At 45.5% G+C, this 18,135-nt stretch overlaps 1 protein-coding gene across 1 annotated transcript in view; it reads right to left on the bottom strand.

The window, feature by feature from the left end:
• The window catches only part of CTC1 (CST telomere replication complex component 1), a 230,849-nt gene that overhangs the window by 144,179 nt on the left and 68,535 nt on the right, over nt 1-18,135 (bottom strand). Inside the window, exons 13-14 of the mRNA XM_078671543.1 lie at nt 17,600-18,128; nt 4,938-5,027 (exon numbers count right to left, since the gene is read on the bottom strand). Coding sequence (XP_078527669.1) covers nt 4,938-5,027; nt 17,600-18,128 — 619 coding nt within the window. The remainder of the gene's footprint in view (nt 1-4,937; nt 5,028-17,599; nt 18,129-18,135) is intronic.

The raw sequence follows: 18,135 nt of genomic DNA, 5'->3' as shown, positions 1-18,135 counted from the left end.
TGGGCAGGAAAGAAGGACGGGTTCACAACACAACCTTGTCTGGATGGACAGAAAAGAAGGGAGGTTTGTAAGAAAGAGCCTGGAGCTCACTCACTCTCCTGGCAGAGGTGATGGCAACCAGGAAAGCAATCTTTAGAGTAAGAAGACGGAGAGAACAGTTATGAAGTGGCTCGAAAGGAGTACACATCAAAAAGGTAAGAACAAGGTTCAAGTCCACTGAGGCATCCCGAAAGGAACAGGAGGGAACATATGAGTGAAGCCCTTCAAAAACCTATTTACAACTGGGGACTTGAACAAAGAGGGCTGATCAGGGAGCCTTAAGAAGGCGGAAACGGCAGAAAGATAGCCCTTGATAGTGCCCAGAGCAGAACCCTGCTGGGCAAGAGAGAGAAGAAAGAGGAGAACCTCAGAAAGAGGGGCAGAGAGTGGATCCACAGCCTTTGCTATGGACCATGCCACAAATTTATTCCACCTGCAGGCGTATACTGTTTTCGTGGAGGGATGCCTGGCTGCCAGAATGACATCACAGACTTTAGGAGGCAAGTCAAATCGCCTCAACTGTTGCCGCTCAATCTCCACGCATGGAGGTCGAGGCTGGACAGGTTCGGGTGGAGGACCGTCCCCAGCTGCTGCAACAGAAGGTCCTCCTGAAGAGGCAGACGAATCGGGGAATCGACTGACATGCTGAGTAGCTCGGGATACCAGTATCTTGGTGCCCAGTCTGGAGCCACAAGGATGACTTGGGCCCGGTCGTGCTTGATCTTCTTCAGCACTCTGGGCAGAAGTGGTATAGGCGGAAAGGCGTACAACAGACTGCAACTCCACTCGCGACGAAAAGCGTCTCCGAGCGAGTGCCGCCTTGGAAATTCCAACACGCAGAACTGATGACATTGCGCGTTCTCTTCGGTGGCGAATAGCTCTAACCAAGGCTCTCCCCACTGCTGAAAGAGGCCTTGCGCCACGTCCGAGTTCAGACGCAATTCGTGATCCATCATGCACCGACGGCTGAGTTCGTCCGCCCTGGCGTTCAGAGAACCTGCCAGGTGTTGAACCACCAGGGTCACGCCCTGATGTTCCAGCCACTGCCAAAGGCGCAGAGCCTCCTGGCAAAGGGTCCACGACCCGACCCCGCCCTGTTTGTTGCAGTACCACATGGCGGTGGTGTTGTCCGTGAACACTTGCACTACACTCCCCCGGACAGAGGGGAGGAATGCCTTCAGTGCAAGCCGGATCGCCCACAGCTCCAGAAGGTTGATGTGGAGCCGGGACTCCGCCGGAGACCAGAGGCCTCTGATCTCTGCCTCTCCCATGTGGCCTCCCCAGCCCTGGAGAGACGCGTCCGTCACAACTACGTGCTCCGGTTGGGGAAGGGAGAGGGATCTGCCGCTGACTCAATCGCGGTCCTGGAGCCACCACTGCAACTGTCTTGCAGTGCCCTCAGAGATCAAGACATGGTCTGACAAGTTGCCCTGATGCTGGGCCCACTGAAACTTCAGGTCCCACTGCAGAGCCCGCATCCTTCACCTGGCGTGATGCACCAGAAGGATGCAGGAGGCCATCAGCCCCAGAAGCCGCAGCGTCACCCTGACGAAACTCGGGATAAAGGCTGAAAGATCGGAATCAGAGCCTGAATATCCCGAACCCGCTGTGCGGAAGGATAAACCCGAAACTGCGCAGAGTCTAGAACCGCTCCGATGAAGAGGAGCTTCTGAGAGGGGCACAGGTGTCACTTCGGCACATTGATGGAGAACCCCAGCTGGTGCAGGAGGTCGGCCGTAGTCTGGAGGTGGCTGACGACTGTCTGGGGCGAGCCCGCCTTCAACAACCAGTCGTCGAGGTAGGGGAAGACTGAAACCCCTAACCTGCACAGATGAGCTGCGACCACCGCCATCACTTTGGTAAACACCCGTGGGGCGCTGGTAAGGCCAAAGGGGAGCACGGTAAACTGAAAGTGCTTGTGGACTACCGTGAACCGCAGGTAACGCCGGTGGGCCGACAGGATGGGGATGTGAAAGTACGCATCCTGCAAGTCCAACGCTACCATCCAGTCTCCTGGGTCCAGGGCAGCTAAGACCTGAGCCAAAGTCAGCATCTTGAACTTCTCCTTCCGGAGGAAGCCGTTGACATTCCTGAGGTCCAAGATAGGACGTAGGCCCCCTTTGCCCTTCTTGCGAACCAGAAAGTAGTGGGAATAGCAACCACACCCTACTTCTGGCCCAGGAACGTGCTTGATGGCCCCCTTGGCCAAGAGGGCCGTAACTTCCTCCTGCAGAAGTCGCAAGTGATCCCCTGACACGCGGTGGCACTGCGGTGGCATGGCTGGAGGGGTCGCCTCGAAGGGGAGGGAGTAGCCCCTTCGGACGATTTTCAGCACCCACCTGTCCGAAGTGATGGTGCACTAGTGGAGGAGGTGATGGCGAACCCTGCCCCCCACTGGCGTCAAATTGGCCTGAAAGCTCGGACTAGGAAGGCTTTGAGGCGGATGCTGCGGGGGTGGATGTGGACTGGCCTCGCCGTTGTCCCCGGGCACCGCCACGGCAGTTACCACGTCCGCCACGGCACTGGATGTTAGCCTGCGGCCCATGGCTGGCAGGACGTGTGGGGGTGCCCCTTCCGTGACCACGAAAGGAGCGAAAGGCAGCAGTTTGCTGGCGCGGGACTGACAGGCCCAAGGACTTGGTCGTAGCCCTGGAGTCCTTAAAGCGCTCAAGCGCACTGTCTGCCTTGTCGCCAAAAAGGCGACGGCCATCAAACGGCATGTCCATAAGTGTGTTTTGGACTTCAGCCGAAAAGTTGGCGGGCCTCAGCCAGGCATGGCGACGAATCGCCACCGTCGTTGCCATCGCTCTACCCAGCGAGTCCGTTGTATCCAGCCCACATCGGATGGAGTAACGTGCCGCATCTCGACCCTCCGCAAGGGATCGGGCGAGTTTAGTCCGGGCCTCCTCCGGACATTGTGGCAGCACGTCCGCGACCGTGTCCCACAGAGAGTGGGTATAACGGCCCAAGAGGCATGTGGTGTTAACTGACCGCAACCCCAAACTCAGTGAGGAGAACATCTTCTTACCATACTGTTCGAACCTCTTGGATTCTCGATCGGGGGGAGCCGTCGGGAATGCGGTCTGGGAGATAGAGACCTGGATGACCAGGCTCTCGGGGGTGGGGAGGGTGGACAGAAAGAAAGGGTTGCCCGGAGCCAGGCGGTGGCGTCTGGCCACGTTCCTATCTACAGGCAGACCTGTAGCGGGCCTGGACCAGGTGCCCAGAAGAACGTCAGATAAGGCCTCATTAAACGGCAACAGAGGCTCTGCCGAGCTTGCTTGCGGTTTAAGGACCTCAGTGAGGAGGTTAGTCCTCGCGGCCACGAAGGGGAGTTCAAGGTGTAAAGCATTGGCCGCCCACGTCAACACCACACTATAGGCAGCCCCCTCCTCCGTAGCCACGGTAGGAGTGGAGACAAAGCCAGTGTCGGGCGAAGTGCCCAGGCCACTGGCATCCCCATGCTCACCTGCCCAGTCCTGATGAGACTGGCACTCACGTGCCAGAGGGTCCTCAGACCCCTCCCAATCTGCCTCTTCACCCATCTCCTGGTACTCCGGTTCAAAGGATGGGGCCGGATCATAGAAGTAGAAATCTCCCATCGGCGTCGAGAGCGGCGTCGATCAACGCTGCTCCGGCGTCGGATCCGGTTTGAGAGCAGGACTGGGCACGGCGTAGACCGAGGTCGGCGCCGGGGGCGACACCCTAAGGGGCGGCGCCTGGGAGGACGTAAGGTCGACCGGCGGCGACCCGGATCCGGGATCGGATCCAGTGGAGACCTGCGGCATCGGGACCGAAGTCACAGACGGCGCCAGGGCCGAAGCACCCAGCCTGCTGGGCCCGAAGGCGCCGCGGAACCCGACGGAGGAGAGAGCGACCTCATGGCCATCAGGAAGGCTTCGATCTCCTCCGGCGTCGCATGCTGCCCAGGGACCGACGGGTATGGAACAGGCCGCGACGCCAGCGGCTCCGGTAGAGCCTCGTGGGCGGTGTCGCCCGAACCCCCGGCCGCATCGCCGAGCATCGGGGGGAGTCAGAAGAGCGGTGTCGCGTCTTCGACTTCTTGTGCCTCTTACCTGAGGACTTGGAGCCCGACGAGTGGTGACGACACGACGAGCTGTGACGACTCCGGCCACGCGACCGGTCCCTCGACCGGGACCTCGAGCGGCACGGGGCCGACTGCCGGAGCTCGAGGCGCTTGTGGGACCGCTCCCGCCTAGCCTTCGACATCAAGGCCCGGCAGTCGGGGCACGACTTGTCGTCGTGGTCGAGCCCCAGGCAATGTAGACACCGGCGATGGGGGTCGGTGACCGACATCAGTCGGTCGCAGTCGGAGCAGGGTTTCAACCCGGGTATCCCTACCGGCACCTACAGAGTCTATCGACTTCGAAAAAATTATCAAAAATGATCGAAAAAGGTTAGTCAAAAAGTGACTAAGGGTACCACTTTTTCCGGATCGGCGCTTGCTGGTGCAGAAAAAATAGGAACTGACGTCAGCGCGCGGAGGCGGCGTCTAAGTACTCCGACGACGTCATCACGGCTCCTATGACGCCGAGGACAGACGCGGAGCCGCGGACGACGCCTACCGACGCGCATGGGTACTGATACGCAAAAATTTCCGGATCCAGACTGACGCCTGGGGATATTCTAAGGTAAGGAATCTAATACTAACCTGTTTCTTTCAGATGTTTATCTGCAAATGAAAGTAAAACATAACGGTGCGCAGGGCTGCTATCATTCTACATCTGGAAATTGTACAAATTTATAGCTGAAGCAAAGTAATAGACAAAGTGAGCCCCCAATGTATCATTATATTCAGCTTCACTTGGCCCCAGGGCTAACATCATCAAGCAAGTTCAGCATTGCCAGAGTACCAGGCAGAGGCGCTTCATACTCACAGTTTCCTGCGGCACAACAATGCGGTAAATGCCACCGGCGTGCAGGACATCACTCCACCTTATGGCTTTCCCCAAGAAAAGGAGCTTTACCTAAACACAGGGAAAATAGGCTATTATCTAAACGGGTAGTGGGAGAGTGAGAATGACAAATGGAGATCTACAGATAAAGAGAATGAAATGAAGAGGCAAATAAAGAGGAACTAGAGGTATACATTATTTTAAGTACAGAAATAACAGATTGTGTAAGAGAAGAAGCCAAACACAGGGATGAACTGATACACAGGCTGCATTGATAGACACTATTCTGAATGTTAAAACTGATCATCAGACCCTAAATTCATCAGCCTGATCCTTGGTGGTCAAGCAAGGTGTGGTGCTCTCCTGCAGCTCATTCTATGGCATTGATGGGATGTGGGTGGAGGAAGAGCAGACAGCAGCAGCAATCAAGCTCTGAAGAATGAAGTTACCCGTTGTGTGTGTGTGGTTTTATATAGTAAAATTCACTGTTTAAACCTATGTTGTGACCCACACACGTCAGAACATCACAACGCCACAACAAAGTACTCCAGCAACATGGTAAAATTATCACCAACCTATAAGTAGCCATGCAGAGTTGAGGCCTTTGAGATTGGCTAAACTACATAACCTGGAAACACCTGAGAGATTGCTAAAGACCTTTGCGCTGCGCTCGTCCTGTGTTCCTGCCAGACTCCGGAGGAGACTATGGCCCTTGGTTGGTAGAATATCGCACATTGGAGGACACTGGGAGATCTCATGAAGCTTGTTTTGCATATATAGCATCCTTGCTCAAGGTGGGTCAAGCAAAGCCACATGACTGTAGAAATATCCATTATCTCTCATCAATCAGATGTATCTGAAAGAAGAATCTATCGGGTAGGCACAATATCACATGCAGCGCTTCTGGCAGACGTCAAATCTGCACACCGGGTCACAAACGGACTCGAGATGATGGTTGTGTGCGCTTATAGCACCTTGTATTGCACTGGTCAGTGTACAGGTTTCATCAGGGAATTACACACACATGCTATGTTCCTCATTGTTAGGGGAGGCCAAAGAGTTCATGTTTGCCACATACAGCAACATTTAGTATCTACACAGGCACTGTTTACCAATACTTGCTGCTAGTGCATTATAAACATGGGTGAAGAAGAGGAAGACATTTTTGGGGAAAAGCTTAAGTTACTGTTAGTAGAAAGTAGGAAGGTACAGAGGCCGGTTCTTGCAGAATGATACATTGACAACTATGTTGCAATTAAAGCTGATGCTTATTGCATTATATGTGTCTAGTAGCAGAAGAATGCAATATATATATAATGTTTTTTTATGCTATTTCAGTCTTCTACAGTGTAACCCTTGTGATGTGAAGGACTCTTAGGACCCGATATAGTTTGGGGGAAGAGATAATCTGTCACAACTACAATGGATATTCCTTCCTCTGTATTACAAGTCCTATTGGCTATAGGGCACCTGCAGTATATCGGGCAGGTAACAAAGTATTCCATATCATAACTCTAAACCAGGTCCTTAGTTTTCTTCCCACCCTTGTGGAAACTGCCATGTCTTGGACGCAATGGAAGGACAGTTTCTTTGTTTGTGTATTGAAGGTTTCCAGAATAGAAAGAGTTGGCCATGCAAAAGGACTGCCTGGTCTTTAGCTGTACCAAATACATGATAAATACACTATGTGTTTTTGTAACAGCACAATACGAACCACAGATTACCCAAACAGACTTCAGTGGATTTGTGTTTATGTAAAATAATCTCCTTCACTTAAACAGAAAATATTGTTTTCTTCTACTTCCCGTGCAGGATACATATTTTACTGTGACATGTGTATACATTTGCCTTTTCTTTCTCTTTGAAAATGAATTTAAAAAAAGATTCGAAATAAAACAAAGCACTGCCTGGACACAGTCTACGCAAAATCCTGCATCCCCTAGACCATCATGATGCTGAAGTAGAGAAGAGGGACAAAAAAACAATATGCAAATCCATGTGTATGCTAGAAGAATATTTTGTGAGGGGATTAAGCTCATTTTAGACTTCTATACATTGTTTTCTTGAACTCTAGGAGCAAATACACACTTTATAACTAAGGACAGTATTACAAGGTGTCTGGTATTCCCGGTCCGGCCAGTAACTGTAGTCACTGGATAGATAAGCAACGGTGTGGGGTAATCACACAATAGTCCCAGGTGAGGAAAATAGTTGGCATCCTTCTGGAACATGTGTATAGTTTGAACTGACTATGGTTTTGTGTGGGTTTGCCCTTTCTTCAGGAACTTGAAGGAGCGGCCTCATATGCACCACCCTTCGCATATGTCCATACAGGATGAGAACAACAAAGGTTATGAGACTGTGGGACCACACGATTATGGTGACATGACATACTATCAAGCATCTGCAATGTCGGACTCTTGTTTTTTTTAATTTAGTTAGATAGATTAAAAAAGTACTGAAATATGTTAAGATGATTTACTTAAAAAAATGCTAAATAGTGCCTCAGAGGTAACAAGTAGTTCTTCTTACAACTAATTGTTGACCTTATTGAACCAATAAATATTTTCACACTTAAAGAAAGTAGGGCCATTGGCTGGGCTTGGCAAGCCTCGACTCTGGTGGGACTGACAAAATGGTGCTAGGTGAGTACAAAAAGCATAGCTGCAGGCGATGAAAACTGTGCCACCTGTTAGCATGTTGTCCTGTAGGTTCACCACAGTCACAAGTAGTAAATAAATAACTGACGAGTGAATATACACAACTGTGAATCAGTGAGAAAAGATATACTCCAAGCAGTCTTTATGCAGTCTTGAATCAAAATGTAGAGACATTTGTTACCTTATTAAAGCTTGATTTAAGAGGATAAGAGAGTTTTTATGTCTTGCCTGTGACAGAACATGTGCTCTTACTTGCAAGCGATACTGTATACAAAACAGGGCTTGAAGCCAGCCCATTGCTTAACATTAGTTGGCTTCATTGTCACTTCCTCTTTTTTCGGCTGGAGAACGGACCAAGTACTAATTGGTTCAGCTTGATTTCTGTCCTTCTGCTGATCACACTGTGATAGAGGCACTACTTAATTTTTTTCTTTTTTCTTGTAGTCCTTGTTGAAACTCCTGCCATATGTAGCTATGTTTTGCAATGCAACATAAACTTCAAATAATCTCTTTTTTCCTTTGAAATGGATGTTTACTGTAAGAACAGATGTTATCTGCTTTTACAGTGGCAACAGATGTTATCTGCTATCAAATGTATTTTCACTAAGACATGGTCATGCTTGCAATTGCTTTCTTTATGTGATAGGATGTTCTTTTACCAACTGTCATACATTTGTTCTTTTTAACGCATGATAGGATTTACTGGCTTGTTCAGAATCCTGCAGGTGTTGTGCTGAGACCTTACCAGTATTAATAAAGCCAACAGGTCTCACCTTTGAGACTATGGGCTCAGACCTTGCTCTTTGTTCATGCCGTACAACTTAGGCATTGCCGATTTAGGCAATGATTTGTAGGCAAGCTATAGAGTAGTATGGCTGCTGTGCAGCATGGCTACAAATAATAATACAAAGAACTATGATGCAGCCAGTGCTAAAGCAATTTTTATGAAGGAAAGAAACGTGCATTAGCCCTGGTTATGTCACAGCGCTATTTAAAATTAGTTTTAGCCACATTGTAAAGCATCTGCACTGATACGCAGCATCAGTACAAAACATTGTCAAAATCAATTGCTCTCATAAGCAAGACCTATTGGATTTGCCAACGCTTGTTTGGTAAATACAGCTGGAGCCAAGCAGAGTCGGTGGCCTCCAAAAATTCAGCTGGCTAGTTTATTTTCAATAATGTTTCAGCGTGGGTTTCTTTGGGGACCAGGCATCAAGCGAACAATATTTTTAGACTTGTATACGGAAACAAGCAGGGGAAAAACCTGCTGCCGAAGTGCAACTAGGTCGTAACCAAAACAACAGAGAATTCTGTCATACGTGTGTCACAAAGGAAAACCACACTTGAGCTCATTAACCACAGAAGATCAGCAGTGAAACACAAACATAATATCTATGCTTATCCAAAACCACTCTCAAAAAGAAGGAATAACTTCCCACCCTTCTATCCAACTACCAACCATAGACTGAGAGGTTATATTACAGCTTGGAATCTTCTGGGACCCCAGTGGGACAAGAAGTACTCTCATGAAGTAATTAAATGAAAGGAGACGTCTGCATCCTAGGTAAACAAAAAGAGAAAAAACAAATATGGCTGGGTGTGAACTGAGAGAGGGTAGAGAGAGGCACAGTTCCCACCCATCTCCCATTGTAGCCACATACCCATTTCTGGAGCTCAGGCAACTTATACTGATGCCACCCACAGAAACCTGGAAGTCGCTCCAACTGTTTACTGCCGTCGGGGCCACATTGGATTGGGAAGATGGTCAATATAGGTAATTTGTGGTGGTGCGTCTGCCATTCACCATAACAACCATGCAAGCTACACATAACTTGGACAATACCAAGATGAATACCGATGCCCCGACTGACTCATGTACAAACCCTCAAAGTGCATGTGCAGATGCCACACATGGCTGACTGTGTGTTATGGCATTAAAGCTCCTTCTATGGTGGGCACAATATAGATCACCAGCTTCATGCTCAAACTACAAATGTAACATGTTTCATCCTTGCAAAAAAGCAGGTTGCCAAATATCCTATTTTGTCTCAGTTATTAGAGGTAACCTTCAATATGGCATTAGGCAGGTTACGCAAGGAACTAGAGAAACTGCCCTACTCAAAGGCTACTCAGAGTTTATGTGGGAAAGCAATGGAATATTTCAATAAGATAGATAGTTGGCCACAGAAAGTGCTCATCTGATTTCCAGCAATGCAAGACCTCCTTTTTGTTAATATCCAAACAGCCCTCACTTATGCTCATCCTTCTGATTTGCTAAATAAAGGCTATCATTTTTGTTTGCACTTGCAGTAAAAGACCTTTTGAGCCAGGCTAGGCTTAATAGCAGTCACACAGCTTCAGTGTCCAGCATGTGTTCAGCCTGAAAGACGAAGGTAAGAAAGTTCCTATGGACTCTTGGTGGATGCACACTGGATGTTCGGATGGCCACTTCTTTCTCAAATACATGTTGTCAGAATTTTCTCTTGCCAGCAGGCAGCATGCCTCACAGTTGAGGCGGGCGAGGAAGTGTCTGGTTTCTTTCAACACATCCGTGGTTCTGATCCTTCACAGTACAGGGGCATTGTAAGAGAATTTTGTGGGCTTATGTTTTTGTGCATCATTAAAAATGTGTACTATGCATGTTTACACTTGGTTTTATACATATAGACTGGATTAACATAATTGCATTTGAAACTAACTTCCTAGGATGTATAAAAGTGTATTTATTAGAGTGGTTTAGTTAGGCCACATTTATGTGTAATATGTAATAAGATTTTGAGAGCATGAACTGAAATTAACTTTTGAGAAAATAAACAAAAAATGATTATTCTGAAGTTTATTTTGATTATTGTTTCAAAGAAATAAGAAAAAAACCTACTATTGTTTTAAAGACAACTTGAGTTTCACATTTGGAGCTTGATGAAAATGTTTGTTTTCAGTCTCAAAGGAAAACAGCAAATGCTTTCGAATTATTCGTTTGGTTGTCCTATTAAAGATACTAATAGTCTTAGTTGGCCTACTCTCTCCAGTGGGATATGTCTCAACAAGAATTGAATTAACTATAGTACATAATGAATTGAAAAATAATTAACTGACATGTAGGGAAAGCTTCGTAACTGGATTTCAAGATCATATTCACGCTAAAATGTTGATAGAGTATGTGGAGATCATGAATATTAAAAACTGCTTTGTATGTACCTTTCTTCCCTCTTTTGCAGGGGAGAGTTCTTCTTATATGCAACTTCTAATATCATAGTCTTCCCTGTACTGTTTGGTAGTAAATTTAATATCAATGAATTTTTGTCTCTGAAAATTATTGCACAATTTGAACACAGAACAATACATACTGAACAGGGGTATGTATGTGGCATGAGTATGGGGGAGCAAGAGTTTATTAACCCCTTCCGTGCTGACTTCGGCCGTTGGCCGACGGGAGCACTACCTCCCTAGTGCTGCCGTCGGCCAACGGCCGACGTAGCCCCGCCCGCCCTTTAGAACACCCGCACCGCGGCGAAAAAAACGCCGCGGTTAAGGCGTTAAGGAATACAAAAATAGAAGAGCAAAGATTGTGAGAGATAGGCGAGATGAAATAGGAATAAGGGGACAGATTAAAGAAAAATAATTTAGATTGTCTAATTTACATCCTAAATTGAGAATGGAACAGTAAAGGAAAGGTGAAATGTGTATGGTGCGTTGTGACCCTTTGAGAGATGGCAAGGCAGAATTTGAGAGAGAAAGCGAGTGTGAAAGAAGTTATGATGTACGTGATGGGGATTACTAGATTGGTGAGGTTTCGATTTGGATGAATTTATTATGTTTGTGGTAAGCATGCTTATTTGAATTTGCTCCGTAATGGGTTGGATCTTATGTTGCTTTAGTGTTTCCTAGAGTCTATCATATGAGTGGAATGGTTGTAGCAGTTGGTTTGAGTAGAGAAAAACATGGGTTTGGACACATAGTATTAGACATATTAGGTGCTATTATACCCCCATAGGTGAATGATGTGAAAACTAGACATTTGTCTCCATTGGTGGACAGACTTGTTTTAATCACTGCTGGCACTTTAACCCAATTAAGCTTGAACTAATTGCTATTAGAGCACTGGTAATGCACCGTTTAGCCCTACGCATTCTTCTTGGGAAGGAAAGCGGTGTTTGTAAGGTAGTGAAAGCTAAAAGGTTCTTTACTTTCATACCTGAAAGTAACCCTTATATAACATAAACAATATCTCTTGTGAAATTCAAGGTTTAGAAGATGATGGCGTTTGGGAGACTTTAGGTTCCTGGGCTGGGTTAATGAGATAGGGAAGGGTTTTAGCAAGGTTGGTGAATAGATTAATAATTTTGATGGAGGAACTTTAGATTTATTACCCCTGTAATAGTTTTAAACCCCTGTAAATAGTTATAATAATTTATGAAATTGTTTTGTTTCTCTTACTAAAAATTCTGGTTGTCAGGTTGAAAGATTTTGGCATAAAAACGAAAAGAGATGATCAAAGAGAAAAATGAACAAATAATATGAGATGGAGAATATCATGGCTCAAGTTTACAAGCAGCTAAATATCATGGAGGAGTATTCTGAAAAGAAACAGTAAGTGATGCAGTCTGTATAAGTTCATGATTAAAATGAAGTTTTATTAATTGTTTTAGTGATTATAGAATAAATAGTAAATCAAGAGGAGGAATGGTAGGAATTTGTAATGTGTTCTATGATTTTTACACTTGACTTTACATATGTAGATTGAATAAGAATAATTGAATTTCAAACTAACTTCCTAGGATTTATAGAAGTGTATTTATTAATGTTAATTAGTTAGGCCATATTTCTGTGTAAAACGGCATCTTGAAAAAGATGGAATCCATCTTGTTACTCACTCGTATTTACCCAAGAAGCACATGCTCTCCACAGCAAGCAAACAAGCTGAAGTCACAATAGTTTATTTCCAATGATCCTATTATTCTGCTCACTGTAAATCTTTCATGTTGCTGATGTAACATAGCTATGTTTTCTGTTTATTCACTCGACCTATTCATTCAAAGAAAATCTTATTGTCAAATTTTTCATATTTGTTCAAACATCTCCAGATTACATTAGCATAGAAAGTGGTGGATAATTATTCAAGATAATGGGATAGTGCGTATGCTTTAAGGTCATGTCATTTTTTTTTGTGTTTTGATTTGCTGAAGAAATTATATGTTTGCTCACATCATGATGAATGTGCAGTAATTAAAATTTTCTATGCAAGAATGGTGTATAAAAAATCCTTGATTTTGGGGGTGAGTCCAAGTTTTTAGGAGCTTTTTTTGGTGCTGCTAGGTATGCTGCCTGATCATTTTCTGATTTAGTTGTTCATTTGAACTTAAAATAATTTCAGATTTTTACATACTCTGTATATAACTCTGCATCAAAGAGCCTTTGTGGCATTTATTCTGTATAGCCTATTTTGATTTTTTTATTGTAACCCTGCAACTTTTCATTGATCTAGAACTCAATTAATGAATAGACTCTATTAATTAATTAATTGCCCAAAGCACACTTTGGGCAATCCGCGCTGCGAATGCAGGTATCTTGAGCTGTTCACTCACACACCTGACTGATGGTCTTTTACTTTTTTGGTGGCTGCTTCCTGCCCATCACAAAGCAGATCTCAGGGCATAACACAACCCATTGAGAGATGGTTCTCTTTTGTAGCATTTTGTCTCTTTTAGCTCCACAGACACCAACAAAAATATGGCATCCGATCAGTAATCTTTGGCCCGATCAACATAGAAGCTAAGTGCCCTCATTAGATTGAAGTGGTGAACATGTTCTTCCTCCTTGCAAGGGCTGGGGCAGTGCATAGAAAGCCGTCAAGGTGATGGACTGCCCTACGGGAATGGGGTGTGACTACCTTGAAAAGGAATAATCCATTTGTCCAGAGGACTAATTTGTGCAGTAAAAACCAAGTTTAGGAGGTACACAGACAATGCTGCAGTTCACTCACTCGCTTTGCTGAAGTTATGGTGATGAGGAATGTCTTCTTGAAAGTTAAAAGGCAAAGAAGACAACTGTGCACAGAAGATAGGTTAGACTCAAATGAAGGTACCACTGCGGCATCACAAAGAGTGTTAGTGGTAACAGGTTGATCAGTCTCTTCAAAAGCATATCACAATGGGTGATTTGAAGAGAAATGACCCATCTGGTAAAAGTAAGAAGGCCAAAAGGGCGGACAGGTAACCCTTAACTATTGCCAACGACAGACAAAAGAACATCCGATGACTGCACAGTCAGGTGTGGGATGTTACAGGAAGGACCCCAGACAACGCAAGCGTTGGTAGATGGAGGCTGGGCTGCCACGATGACACCAACCACGTCAGGGGGAACATTACAATCATTTAGCTGTCACTGCACAATGTCCATGCATGGAAGTGTAGGTTGTGCAGACTCAGGTGTACGGCTCGACTCTGCTGATGCACCAGGAGGTCCTACTGAAGTAGCAGCTGGATCAGAGGGCATGTGCTCATGGCCAGAAGTTCTGTATATCACATTCTCCTTGCCTAGTCCAGAGCCATTAGGATGCCTTTGGCCTGATCTCTCATTCTTTTTCAGTACTCTGGGCAGGAGAGGAAGGGGCGGAGAGGCGTCAAGGAGTCCTGAGCCGCAGAGAAGTCAAATTACATATCCAAAGGAGGACTGCCTTGGGAATTCAAATGTACAAAAGTTTGAACACTGCGCGTTCTCTGCGGTGGCAAATAGATCAAGCCAGGTTTGTGATCCACTAGGCAAAGGTGGCTGAGTTTGTCCGCTTTGGTGTTTAAAGGTCCTGCCAGGAGGCAAAGTTCCTCTTGACACAGGACCAATGGCCCTACAACTTAATGCTTGCTGCAGTTCCACATGGGGGTAGTGTTGGCTGTGAGCACTTGCACCCGTTCTCCCTTGATGGTCGGGTGGAACACCTTTAGTGCCAAGCTGAATTGCTTGCAACTCTAACAAGTTGTTGTGGGAGTGAGCTGAGCTTCTGCCGTAAACCAGAGTCCTCTTATCTCCAACTCTCCATGACGACTTCCCCAACCCAGTAACAATGTATCCATCACAACCGTTAGCTCTCGGTGGGGTACGGAGAGGGTCTAATGTCAGATCAATTGCAGTCAGTCACCACTATAGGTCTTTCACAGTGCCCTACAGCACTGGGATGGAATCTGAAAGGTCACCTTATTGGTGAGCCTACTGATATTTCAGATCCTATTAACAGCCTTATGTGTCACCTGGAGTCGTCCACAAGCAGGATGCATGAGAACACGTGACCCAGAGGCCAAGTAGTTGCTCTCACTGAGACCTATGCTAAGGAATGAAACATCAGGATCGTAGCCAAAATGTCCTGGACTAATTGAGGCAGAGGGAAGGCTTGGAAGTCCAGTGTATCCAGGATGGCTCCAATGAAGGTGAGTCACTGTGTAGGAGTCAGGTGAGACTTCAGCACACTAATGAAAAAGCCTACTAATGTCAGAATTCCTTGAAATCCTGCCGCCTGGAGTGCGTACATAAAAGTAACTCAGTCAATACTGCATATACTAAATGAATAGTGGGCGGTAGCTGGAATGTGTAAATAAAAGTAACTCAGTCAATACTGCATACACTAAATAGATAGTGTCCAGTAACTGGAATGCATGGCCAACAAAGACTTAGTACCTGAGCACCACGCTCCGAACAAACGGTTTTACTTAAAATTGAGCTATGGTCACACAAGTGGGTGGTCAATACTTCAAGATAGGTAGCCATCTTCAGAGTAGTCAGACTTTTAATGTGGTTTTTATTTCTTTACCTTAAATACAGAGTGGTGCCTCACTTTCTGAGCAGATGTGAGATGAGGAGTGCACCTGCATAAAGACGGGTAAGCAAATGAATCTTTTTACAAAAATCTTTTGGTAACGTACACTTACAGGTATATGATACATTGATGAGTATCTGGTGTAATCATGATATTGGATATATTGAGCATCTTTAACAGCAACAGTTTAGTGAATGTTCTTAGGAGCACTTTGTAAGAATTATCTTTCTTTTTCAGGATTGTGTCCAATACTCGTGTTACAGTTGGCCAAAATTTGGAATCACAGGTGAATGTAGGTTGTATCGTACCAACCACTTTATTGAGACTCTACCTGATTTTGCACAATCACACTATTTGCAGTAGCGATATCAATTCTAGGTCCTGATGAAAGCCTTGATCAGATTGGATCTATAGGCTGAAACATGTAGACCTATTGCAGTTATTTGGTCAAAACTGCATACGCACTATTTTATTTTTGATACCTGGACAGCACCTATTAAAATTGTTCTGTGTCCTGGTAGCCAATTTTAAAATCACATTTAAGTTACACATATTTTTCACATGCACTGCAACCATCACCTTGAAAAATATTTCATGCTCCACTTCTTGGGGATCATAGTAGATTCCACCTTACACTACCTCAAAAACATCCGTGAGCTCCCTTCCTCTGCTGAGAAGGTTGCAGCCCTTGGTTGCGCTAGAGATTGCAACCAAGAGGAGATCCCAGATGATGAAGCATACCACCTCGTGGGTGATGGGATTTCGTCCTCTTTAAGAGGACTTCTTTAATCAAGTAAGACTATCCTGTTTCTGTTGGTGCTCAGTTCTAAAGACCCACGTTTTTTCTCGTATTAGTAATAATAAAGCTGTTTAAATAACCATGGACCCCTTCTGGGCCATTATGTGGCTGCTAACGATGTTTATAGGGAATATGGTTGCCAGAGGCATGTTTTCAGGCTATCACACCCCAAAGCTAAAAACAAAAGTGCTGGATTCAGTGTTCCATGGGAGGACATTGATTCTAGAGGTATCCTATGCACAGTCATTTGTAATTCCACAATTCCGATACCTGATCGATCAAATAGCAAAGCTTCATCCCACTCTAAGTGAAGAAGGATGACATCCAGGTGATGCCTCTTTCCTAGGGCAGACAACCAGCTCATAGCTCAGGTGAGCAACTGCTAGCCACTATACAGCAATGTACAGGGAACAGTGAGCTGAAGTTGTAAGAGGTTGCCCATGCTACCAAAATAGGGGAGGAACTAGGAACAAGGATTTCAGGGGTTCCAAGGACCTTGTAGATGGCCACAATGGCATATTATGTGGCTCACCATGGCCCAAGTGGCTTGTAGCATTTTCATCCATCACAGAAAATACATTAAAGGTAGAGGCTGCACCTAAACTGCTTTCACACCAAAGCAAAAAAAGTGCAGCAAAATTCGGTGCTTCCCGCTTTCTATTATAACGAAAATAATCCTTTATATGGTGCTTTATCAGAACCAGTTTTAACTGAAAACTGGAAGCCCTATTCATATGCTTGAAAAACCAGTGAAAAATACTGAAAAGATCCGAATCCAGTCAGGGAAAAGCATATACAGAGTTTGGTAGGGAAATCTAAGGTATGGTGGCATCGGAGGGGATGGACATTATAATCGTTTCAACCTCAATTGCTGGAGCTGAGACCCAAACACTGAAGTGGATTGGCTAAATAGTTAAATGTGCATGGTTTAATGCTGCTGTGTTTAACAATTCACCTAGGATTCTCAGCCTAACCAAAGGATAAAAATGAAATTATTAAAAGGTCCTATGATGCAGAGAATTCACACTTGGACTATTTTGTGCTGTATGCTGTAAGGTTACTGTGGAATTGATACATGGAAACACTCTCAGCATGCTAAAGCATGTTAAAGCAGCAATATCTCTAAACACTTGAGGTAGCCACAATGTTATTGCTCTTGCATGAATTTCCATTATATCCGGACGGCCAAATGAGAAAACAGGTTTCAATGTGCATCTCATTTAATTGACCTTTGCCAGACTTTTCACTTGCTCTCTTATTATTATTTAGTATGCAATAACACCGTAATTCAAATATTCACAAACACACATTCATGCACATTAGAGTGGGTCATCTAGGCACCTATTCCGATAACATGGAAATAAGTGAGATTTACCTTCTGGAATGGTGTATTTTCATCCCAATCCTGCTCTGCTGCTTCTATTTCAGGTATCCCTTTTACACTGTCCAGGTGAGACCACAGGCATGGTTCTCCAATCCAGGCTGAAAGGGCATAAAAGCTCAGCTGTAGCTCAGCCTTGGCGCAGCCGCCTTGATTCTGGCCACGTGGAACATTGCTTCGTTGGGAGAGCGGACAGTTTCTGAGTAGGAGGCCTTCCTTATGCAGCACAATGAACAGACGAGTCACACATTGCTGACCACTCACATGGCCTGGAATGATGGATCTGGTAATATGTCCTTTTTCCTGTATCCTTGCAGACTTCGCCTTAGGAGGACCCATACTACTGTCAGCGTCCTGGTCTACCTTTTGAGGTTCTCGGACAGGATTCATGTCACCTTCATTTTTGGAAGACCTAGAGGGTTCTCCTGACTCTACTGGGATGGGGTATGTTGTCTCTTTCTGAGATGAGGTTGAAGGCTCATCCAAAGTCTCAGCATCGTCAATGAAAAATTGGATGTATACTCTACACA

This window comes from Lissotriton helveticus, chromosome 12 (assembly GCF_964261635.1).
Source record: "Lissotriton helveticus chromosome 12, aLisHel1.1, whole genome shotgun sequence".
In the NCBI taxonomy this organism is placed as follows: domain Eukaryota; kingdom Metazoa; phylum Chordata; class Amphibia; order Caudata; family Salamandridae; genus Lissotriton; species Lissotriton helveticus.
This window is presented reverse-complemented; position numbering and strand designations above follow the sequence as displayed.